At 29.3% G+C, this 11,645-nt stretch overlaps 1 protein-coding gene across 1 annotated transcript in view; it reads left to right on the forward strand.

The window, feature by feature from the left end:
- LOC106466330 (serine/threonine-protein kinase unc-51-like) overlaps positions 1–11,645 on the forward strand; it is a 157,640-nt gene that overhangs the window by 84,402 nt on the left and 61,593 nt on the right. Inside the window, exons 12-15 of the mRNA XM_022394311.1 lie at positions 1,232–1,452; positions 4,218–4,260; positions 6,438–6,492; positions 8,799–9,150. Of these exons, the coding sequence (XP_022250019.1) occupies positions 1,232–1,452; positions 4,218–4,260; positions 6,438–6,492; positions 8,799–9,150 (671 nt within the window). The remainder of the gene's footprint in view (positions 1–1,231; positions 1,453–4,217; positions 4,261–6,437; positions 6,493–8,798; positions 9,151–11,645) is intronic.

Consider the following 11,645-nt stretch of genomic DNA (forward strand, 5'->3'; position numbering starts at 1 on the left):
AGAGCACAGATAGCCCATTGTGTAGCTTTGTGCTTAATTACAAACAAACAAGCAAACTTAGTAGATTACTTCTATCACTACTTTTGTCCCAGTGGTATGCCTTATGGTGTTGATGGAATGATGATTTATTAAAAACCTATTGTTTTGCTCTTAGAAAGTTTGCTGTAATATCTATAGTAAAAAGAAAAAATAATAATGTCTATATATGAGAATGCTTAATTTCTGTAATTACTTGAAATGAAAGAAAGGTAAGTGAATCTCATTAAAAAGAATAAAAACAAGTGCAAGTAGGGCATATAGAGCATTGTTAAATAATGCTTTGATATATATGAGTCCATCTGTATTTCCTATCTAAGGATCATAATCTCCTAGACCCACCACTGGTGGTGTATTTGTTTAATGGTAATTTTCTGTATTGAAGAATGTTTTATTTTTGCATTATTTTTTTTGTAAAAGTTTATTTGTGTGTGTATTACTGTGTAAATACGAATAAGTTTATGATTTTGTTGAAATAAAGATTATTTCTTTGTATTCAACTTGTGTCCACTCTCTTTCTTTGCACCAAACTCAGATGATGTTACAAGAATTCAGATTCTTGGTTAGAAATTCAATTCCTCCTATTTCTCTGCTGTTTCTACCTAATTACTCAACAGGAGCTCAGTGAACCTTAGAATACCCAGTCACACTAGGATATGATCTATATAATAAGCTGTTATAGATATATCCAGCATTTGTATGTAAATGTAATGGTTGGATATACAAAGCTTTTTCTTTTGTGTTTTGTTTTGTGAAAGCAACAATAACTTTATCCCATGTATGGACATAAGATATCTAAGTAAGCCAAATCATTGTAATATTACACAACTTTATCTGAAACATTATCTGAAATTAAGTTTTATTACTAGGCAGAAGAAAAATTTCAAATAAGTAAAGCATGAGAATAATGTTGAATTTAAAACTGTTGTTCAAAATTTCTGACAAAGAAAATTTAAGATCATTTTAATGTAATTTATACTTCATAATTTTTGAAAAAGAAATATAAAGTTGTTAATTTCTTATGTTTAACTTTCCTGAAGTATGTTTGTGAGAATTTAAAGCAGATAATTCATATAGACTTCATTCTTTTGATGAAAATGTTCATGTTTGTACTAGGATCTGTATTAATGTTTTACTCATGTCTGTAAAAGAAATAATATTGATAATTCTTTAAAAGCATTATTCTACTGCCAAGTAGGTTCATCAGGCCTTGGGAGAAAGAGGCGATCTATGTCTCCAGATGGTTGTAAAGCTACTGACAATATTCCTCCTCCTTATCAAGGTTGGCATGAAGATAAGAACAGAAATGAAGCCATAACAGAAGGCAGAACTGACACCATCAAATCACCTCCTCCAAATGCCAAACTGTCTGCTCAAAATGTAAATAAAGGATTGTCTTGCTCTCCAGATGATCAGGTAAAATTTAAAGATTTCATTTGGTTGTAATCATATATTGTGTAGTGTCATATGATCCACTAATGAAATTAAGCTGAAGTTAGTCTATAAATCATGTACAAGTAAACTTTATACTTAAATTTATAATTTAGTCAAAGATCACAGGTCTGCCCAATCTTTAAAAACGTTTACAATGAGAAAAAAGAACTAGACACTCATGTACAAATAAAAACAAGAAAATACTCCTTAAACTAATGACAAAAAATTTATCCTTTAAACATTATCAAATTAAGCATAAGAGTTATCACAATGAATAAAATGTATACTAACAGATCTCTATGGCTGTTCTTGTAATGTGGCCATGATGTGATGATGGACTGAAATAAGTTGAATTGGTTACCAATGTTTTGAAACAATGTGTAATAAGGGTACTGAGGTATTGGCCTTCCTCCACTGAAGATCCAATGCAAATTTCTTGTCATTGACTTAATGTAAGTTTAAAAACATAACATTGGTGGTTAAAGCTTAATGCTCTAGTGGTATTGAGTTTATATACTGAAATAGCTTAATTACAGTATTGATTTAAGTGTCAAAGAACACACGAGGATAGCGAGATGCAAGTCACATGAAAATATTTACAATATGTGAACCATTAGCATCCAAGAACATTTACAGATGTCTACCAAAATTTTCCATAATTCCAGCTAGAGTTTCTTGATGGATGCTGGTCACAGCAGCTGTAATTTATACTGAAGGCAACACAATAAAGTCAAAACCTCACAAGCCACATGTGTTCTTTGACACCAAAATCAATACTGTAAGTAAAGTATTTCAGTAGTTAAATGCAAATACAACTAAAGCATGAAAACCCTCTAATTTTTCACCTCATTTGGCACTTATAGTACAGTAGTCAATTTTATTTCTTGTTTTAAGCATGTTGTTTAGGCTACTGGGTGTCTGTATGAAATCACACAATTTTTATGAGCCTTTATATTCAGTAACTGTTTATGTCTACACCACTTACTATAAAAGGTTTTTTGGATTACAAATCCACATAGCAATCATCAGGACTTGAGAATCTACTCACATAAAGCACACATTTGCAAACAGACAATACATCAAGTACATCGCCACAGGATTTGGGAATTTGTTTTCTTGAGTGTCTAGATCGAATGGCATATTCATATCATGTCATGATTTTTAGAACTAGATGAGTGGTTAAACATTAACAATGTCATCAGTGTGGGTGATTCTAGTTTACATGTCTCATTCTTTCAATTGTACCACACCTAGTTTTACATTGAAAAGCTAATATTAAGTATTACTGTTAATAGTATAATTTATCTTTACATTTTGTAATCCTTCTATTCCACTATTGAACTTGCTACAGGTCTTGTAGACATGACAGAATTGTATGGTGTGTGCAGACTGTGCCCCACAAATTCCAGTTTTCTATGCAACTTGAAGAAATATATAATCAGTAACATTATTTGGAGAAATTTCTTGAAAATGAATACTGAATAGTGTTTTTGACTACAAAATTATTTCAAGTAGAAGAAATTCAACATTTATTAACTGTTGTCAGCACAGATAAAATACATATAGTATAAAAGTTCCAGTTATTGATGGGTAGAATAAATCTATCTCAAGTTGTTAAAATTTTAACATATTGAGCAATACAGGAATTTAACAAACGGAATTAACTATGTTAATTAAAGTTAAACCTTAAAATGGTAGAAGTTAAACAAATATCACTATCCTTTTTATCTGGTTTATATTACATTTTAATATTAACAAGTAAATTATTGTTAGTAATATTTACAAAGATCTTACTTTATAATAAAAAAATGCAATTTTTTATAGTGCCCACCATTTCTTGTTTTTACAAAAGGATAAAGAACAAACAGCAAAAAATAATTCATTTCTAATTAGTTAAAGAAATAACACTCAAAACAAATACAAAATATTTGTTTGTCAGTTTAGTCAACAACATGCAACTGTGAGGTTTTTGGTTAGTATACTGTTATTATGTTTTTAACTTAAGTAATAAATATTATTATTATTGTATGTTATAGAGATAAATCTTTTAGAAATTATAACTTGTTGATTTTAGAGTAATATATTTACATTGTCATTTTAAAATAATGTTCTTAAATGTTTTAAACCAACCAACCAGTCAATGCTTAGTAGTTTTGTCAGTGTAGGTTTTTGTATACAATGTATTGTTAGTATATTAACACATGACAATAGCACTGTTTTTGTTTTGTTATGTAGGGAATACCATACAAATATAGCTTAGTAGTACTTGTGTACTGTTATGTATCATACAGCATTTGAAATTATATAGAAATACTTTTTTGTTGTGCAGGAAACAGCAGGGTGGACTTAATTTAGTAGTACTAATACTATTCCAGTACATTATAAACAACTTTTTAGGTTAATATAGATCATTTTGTATTCTGTTATGTAAAAAATAGCATTGGAATTACTTATAGAGGTTAACTTTTTTATAGTGAAACAATAGGTAAAAGTTTAATTTGGTTTTTAAAAGTTTTCATAAACTGTTCCATTTACCATAATACTTATATTTCTATCAAGTAATTTCAAGAAGTATAGGGAAATGCTAATAGTTAATTTTTAAATTATTTTAACTCCAATATCATTACTTGAATCATAAAAACATTGGTTTACATTCTTTATGAATAATGATGAACTTATTTACTAGAATTGTAATGGAGCATTCTTTGATGGTAATAATGTATTGGTTTACAATCTTTTACTTTCAGGAATTTTCTATAGTTTCTGTTCGAATACCTGGAGATCAAGTTGGTATGTATATATGCTTTTTAATTTAAACTTTTTACATATGGGTGTTTTCCTTTCACAAGTATCATGATCTTGTAAAGTGTTAGGTTCAAAATTTAATTAAACAATTTTATTATCAATGTATTTCAGTAAACTTGACCTGGAAAATTAGTTTATTATTCAAGTTTTTCTATTATCTAAGTTTTAAATTTTTAGTTTCAAAAATAAATATTTCAAAGATAATCTTCCTTTTTCTGTGTCTGAGCTCCATTTTCTCCACTTTGGAATTATTTAACTTCAAAATTATGCTGCTGCAGTTTCCAATTACTTAGAAACAACCAGCAATAATTTAAAATTTCAACTTTCTACATTCTTGATTTGCTGAGATATCAATAAATTCTTCAAACCCACTAGAGAAGCCTCTTTATGACTTTGCGAGAACGTTTGATAATCAACTTTAAATAGCTGAAGAACATGTTTATAACCAGAAAGAAAGAGCAGGTTCTTCTGTATAGAAACTCTGAGACCAACCTTTGGAATTTGATGGGGGGAGTATTCACTTGATAGAAATGTATTGTCATGTGATGACAGTACTGTTGCCATGAATAACTTGTGGAATTTGTTTAAGCTATTTATAGCTTATTTAGAAATCTGGATAAATTATCAGTTTTAGGATACTTTTTCTTAGTAATTGATATAATTTTATGTTCTAAAATGGGTATTTGGAAACTACATGAATTATTTATTGGATTCCCAAATTTGTGAGACTTAACAAACATGAGTGCAAACCATTTTGATTATGCATTGAGTACTACAAATTCTAGATTTTTATATATATTTTACCAAATGTAACAAAAGGGTTAAAATTATAAACTTCTCACTAATTTTTTTTGGAACAGCAAGTCGGAAAAGTGTACATGCTATTGATGCAACTGGTAAATGATAATAAATAAATAATTTATTGTTTCTAAACATTAAACAATGCAGTTGCATAACTTCAATATATGATAGATATTCTCGTGTACAAAGTTTAAGATTAAAAAAGTAACTTAATTCTAAATTATTGTACCAGAACTCTTTTTGTTCTTTTATCACTTCATAAATGTTTTAAGAGATATAAATTTCAAAATGAAATTTTGTTAATTCTAACTGTATTTCAGTAATTTAAGCTCAAAAATATTTTAGAATGAATATTTTGACATTTTCTGACATTTATTTAGTATAATGCATGGAAAATATGAAAAAGAAAAGTTCATATTTGAATTTATGTACTGCTGTGAATAATTTTGCCTGTAAACAATGCACTTGTAGATTTCTTTTAAAATTTTTCTGCCCATCCCAAAGAATAACTTTATTTTTGATAAGAACCTATCATCCCCTGACAATATGCTATCTGTTTCTTGATTTTAAAGCAGTTCTTTTAATTTTTCTGAAGGCCTTGGTAGCCACCTTATTTTGGTACCATGTCAAGTGGTTTGATCATTTGCTAATGAAACATAGCTTTGAAAAACTATCAAGAAAGTTTAAACATGTTCGGATAGAGCAAAACTTAAAGTTATATTGTCATTGCACTGTAAATATATAGGTTTAAGAGTTTTTTTTTTGTTTTATTTTTAGTATTATGTAAATATTCCATTTATTTGTAAACTGAAAATATTTGTATGTTAAATATGTGTGTTTAGAGGAAAGAACAATATTACTTGTTTTATATTTTAACTGTACATTGATGTTTTATTTACTAACCAAAGAGCAAAGTATTCTGTTAGTGTTAGAGTAGAGAAAATATAAAATTTTACTAAAATAGTGATAACCATTTAATAATCATTTTGAATATTTTAAAGGTTATGTAAATGAAGTATGAAACTCTAAGGTGAAAAGAAATCCTTTTATTCTTTGCATGAAAATCACCCTTCACTCAGACTGGCTCTGACTCAATAAAGGCTTCAGAAATTCACAGACAAATCTTTATTGAAATAGTTTATTAAAAAGTTGAATTTTTTTGCATAAAGCAACCTTTTAATTTTTATAAAAAGCTTGCCAAATTTCTTAAACATACACCAAGTAAATTTAGAGTTATAGTATGTATAGTTTAATGGTCAGTCAAAATTACCAAGACTGCGTACAGAGAGTTAAAGTTATTGGTTTATACACTGATAAGTTTGTCTTCAGAAAATTGTTTATTGATGTGTTTTTTTTATCAGCAGAGAATGGAAACATTGGAGACCTTCCCAGTAGACGATTTAATGGTCCTAGAAGGTATGGTGAAATGATACGTTATTAATTGCTTAATATTATTACTAAAGGCAGTGTATGCATATGACAAAAACTGAAAAATTAAATTTTCATTGTTTATTTTGTGTAATTATTACAGTAAATGTTGTACGTTTAACATAAAAATCAGTATGGTTTAAGTTTTTATTTTTGCAGTGTTTTTTGATAGTAATTTTCACCAGGATGTGGCAGTAACACTCTTTCAAGAAAATCCATACTTTTTATGGGCAAGAATGGAGGAATATTTATTCATTACTGATAAAGATAGTGTTTAGCAGCCAGTGGCTTAACTTCTTGTAAGTTTATTTATTTTATCCAATCAGAGCTAGTTTTTCATCAAAATATAGTTGGATTGTGAAGCAATGATAAATTTTTAGGTAATGCTGAAACTTGTGGCCTTATTGTTGTGTCTCCATAATCAAGTAATAAATCTCAGACACCACCATTTGCTGTCTATACATATAAACAGCTAAATATTGTAGGTAAAAATAATCTTATCATGATTTTGTTTTCTTGTTTTAAATATGTACATTAAACTTTAAGTATAGGTAAAGCTGATTTTCAACCAGAAAATGTTTCTCTGAGTTTTCTTAATTCCATAAGCTTTTCAAAACAGGGAGGTTCTGATCAAAAATTTACCAAATAATGAACAAGTTCAATTGGTTTAAAAATTCTAGTGTACAGTACATTCATAGTATATAGGTATTAGCCCTCTAAACATGAATATCTTTTTATGTATTGAATTTTTATTCAGATCATTGTAGGAATCATATTGCATGTTAATACTGTTTTGTGTGCTAAAATATAACTGCTGAAAATACAGCATTATTTTCAGAATAAACGCATCTAATATTTTGTATTTTTAAAATTTGGAGAGAGAGTTATATTTTTGTTAACTGCCTCTTAAACAGCCATAGTGCAAAACTCTAGGTGTTTTCACCATTTATCAAACAATTTGAAATGTATACTTTGTGGAGTTGCATCGGCTGCTTTTCCTGACACGTTGTCTGATATCATGTATTAGCTGTACATTCATGTATACTCATAGGCCCACTCCTAAAATACACAAAATCAACACTTTGGGATCCAAGGATCTGTTTGATGATACCTTGTCCCAAATTATATGGGCCACCTAGTAAGATACATAACACTAACACTTTGGGGACACTGAGGCCTGTCTGATACATAGATTCAACTTGTGGTTCACTACTGAAAAGGACCAGCACAGAAATCTTTGAGGCCTCTCTACCTTACACATCTTCACCATAATATTACACAAAATAATCTGAAACCTAGTTTTACTTGTGTTGTGATTTAGAGTATTATTTTACTTACGTTTGGTTGAGATGAATGTAAACAAACATACATACTTTTCTCAGGGCTTTCATGGGCCTGAGTAAACTGTATGGTCTTGACATAACCCCTGTGTATTGTTAAGCTTGCCGAGTGTGATGCCTCATATAACTGTCCTATACAGCCAGTCCAACAGTTTAGCAGGTCAATGTTTAGTGTCTCGTGAACACAAAATTGAAAGTGGAATGGTGTACATCCTGTCTTATGGAAGAAGCACATACAAATAATATTGTCAACTTCCAACTGCAGGAAGAAAAAGTTCAAGTTCACAAGCATATCCAAATATCTTTGTCTATTAACTCAGTCAGTGAGATGATATTGTTTTCACTCATGCTAAGTCATCCAGAGATGTTTATGCCTTTGGTTAATTACATTGTTGAGTGGTGCCAATGCATGATTAGCTTGGTGTAATTGGTGTTGGACAAAAACAACATACAATATAAATTCCATATAAAACATGATTGTTTGTGCTTTCTGAATAGTCATCATTTGAGAGAATCAAGAGTCTTAGTTTAAACCATGAACTGGTGAGATTGAATTAAACTTATGAGTTTTTAAGTCAACATATATTGTACTGTATGTGTTATTTTTCTTCATTTATATAGTATTACATTTTAACTTTGGCACAACAATTTCTAGACACTTTGTATTAGATGTATCAAAATGTAGACATACTCATGACTGCCTTATTTCACTGCAGACAGAATACTAGGAATGGAAATGAAATTAGAAGAGAAACCTAAATGGTAGAAATTGAGAAAATAATAGGAAAATCTGTAAGAGATAAATAAAAATAACTGTTTTAAGATTTGTTTCAATAATTTTATGCTAAAATATTTTATACCAGAATGCTGTGAAATTTGTTTATGCTGTTAGTTTGAAGAAACATCTTATATTTTTTACAAACCTTATATATATGTATGTTGTATATAATGTAGCTTTCTTCCCCGACCTGTGTCCTCAGTCTCACCTCCAGTAAAGAAATTAACTGGCCTTCCTCCTTCAATAAAGGCAGGCAATGCATTTTCACCTTGTCGACCATCTACAACTCTTCATCTGCCTTCCACTGCTCTCTCTTTAGTTCCAACTGATATCTCTACTACAACCAGCAGGCCTTCTCAACCATCTGAACTCATCCCAGTCACATCAAAAAAGGATGCTTACCAAAAAATTGAGCATAGTCTTGAAGAGGTAGAGAGTAGTTCAAAGGGCTTCCAAACGAAAAATGCTGCCTCAGTTATCCAAACTGAAAGGTCTTCTCCATCAACGTTGCTGCCTCAATCACTCAAGGTATAAAACTTAATGGCTGCAAGCTAGATACTTCTTTTATGTGCTTTTAAAAGAAATTTTTAATGATAAGTTTTTATAACATTTGAAGTTTTAATATCACCTGACATATTTGTATACCAGTCTTCCTAGCTTATTAGTAAGATTTAAAAAAAGAAAAAAATATATATATATTTCTTCAATAATGCTGAGAGCTTTAAACATCTCTTGCAAATTATTACTTTGTACTAGTGAGATTATTTCTGTTTGTATTTTTATTTTACAGCACTTTTGCTTATTTTGACTTTCATATTTTCTTGCAGCTTTAGAAAGTACCTGTCATGGATAACTGTAGACCAGAGTTCTTGATTTATATTATATTCATTAAAATTTGTATGTATATTGATTATAGTTGTGTATAATCACAAGCAAATATACTTGCACTTTGCATGACATTTATTTGAGTACAAATACTTGATTAGCACATTTGATTTTTTAGGTGTACAAAAGACCTGTATTGTTCTGTAAAAGCTTGCCAAATTTCATGAAGATACATGTAGTAAGTTTGAAATTATATTCAACATTACTTCTGCAGTAGGCAATTGGTCCAATTAACTCTTTCAAGATGGGGGTTGGCCGATTTGACTGACCACATGACCTATTTGTACTTGTTTAAAATCTTTATAGATTTAATACTTCTAACTTTCAATATGGTGTGTATATCTTCACAAAATTTGGCAGTCTTTTTAGTTAACATTACAAGTCTTTCACATACAAAAAATTATATTTTTAGTGAAGTATTTTTAATAAACTAAAATAAAGATTTGTCCATTTGAGTATATGTTGTGAATAGTCCATGTGCAAAGTAATTTTCATATTAAGGTTAAAAATCTTTTTCTTCATTTCAGAAATCTCAAATTTCCATTGTGTAATCCCTAAAACCTCCTAAATGCATTTCAAACTTTTTTTTCCAATAAAACTTTATATTTCATCTGTTATTTTATCTACCCTAATCTATATGAGATTGGTCAATTTGACCAACCTCATAATCACCAAAAAAAAATTTAATTAAATCTAAATTACTCTTTTTTTTTTTTCCTTTCTAGAATAACTTCAAATTGTAACATGAAACTACATTAGTTTATCCTAAGTAGGTTTAAGCTTGTAACAGTATACATAATTAAATTTTATTGTTTTGTTGCCCTTTTGATTGACCATTGAACCATGTCTAACTACTGTCGGTGCTATAATATGTTGTACATCACTTGGGCCATGTGCAGTTAATTTAATTTCCTACTTTTTCAAGGAGTGTTTGACAAAATAGAGATGACAAGAGACTTAGAGAAAATATGTCACACTAGGGGAAGTTCAAGATTTGTTTTTTATTTTCTTATTAAATTAAGAACTTAAAACTTATATACTATTAAAATATGGATTATTAGCTACGATTTTATGCTAATTTATTATACTAATTGGTATAACGTAAACAAAAAGTAGTTTAATAAAATTCTGAATGTAAGACACTAAAATATTGTGTCATACGCGATAATACCCAGGGCGAAAGGGTTAAAAAAATGAGTTGGTGCTAGTTTCATAATTTTGTGTACCACTAAATTATCAATGTATGTTAATATACATCTGTTATGATCATTACGATGTCAAATGTTTTAGTAATATAATAAAATAAAACAAACAACAGGTCCTTCAGATCTGTGCACAAAGGTGTTTCAGAGCTTAATTTGGATTTATATGTTGTAGTTTGTTTACTTAATGTACTAATTGTTGTAAATTTTGTAATGCTAAACCGTTGCATTAACTTGCTGTTGTGCTTAGAATTTGCTATAATTTGGATTTTATTCACTAGGAAACTTACTATTGATATCACACACGTGTGCACATACACATTAGGATAACAGTGTTTAAAGTGACTTACTTAGAACAACTGACTTTAGGTGGCATACACTAAAAGTAGAAAAGTCTATACTTTGAAAAGTATGAAAACATTAAAGCTGTAATTTTTCTTTGCACTAGCAGAGAAAAACAAATCAAAACATAGTAAAATAAAAAAGTCATCCCAAGTGTGAAAACATGTCACAAGTCCCCCAGAATATGAATTATCAACTTAGGGATTAAAAAAAAATGTGTAAAAGATCTGGTAGCATCAGAACTTTTAATATAGTAATTGTTTTTGTAAAGCAAAATAAATTGCACATTCTTAAATGTGTGGAGTGTAACAGGATTTTTAAATAGTAAAAACAACACTCATCACTTAAGCTTACAAATTGTAAACAAAAGTTTGATGTAATAATTGAATTTTTGTAGACTTTCAATCAATGATGTCTTCTTAGGTGAAGTGTGTTTTGTTTACTTAAGATGGAAGTTATCTCAAATAACAACTTTCTGTCTTCTGTATTATCCCAATGTACTGTTAGATAGTCACACAAACACATGCACATATACACACACACACACACACACACACACACACACACACACACACACACACACACACACACACA

Source organism: Limulus polyphemus, unplaced genomic scaffold, assembly GCF_000517525.1.
Source record: "Limulus polyphemus unplaced genomic scaffold, Limulus_polyphemus-2.1.2 Scaffold2225, whole genome shotgun sequence".
NCBI classification, from domain to species: domain Eukaryota; kingdom Metazoa; phylum Arthropoda; class Merostomata; order Xiphosura; family Limulidae; genus Limulus; species Limulus polyphemus.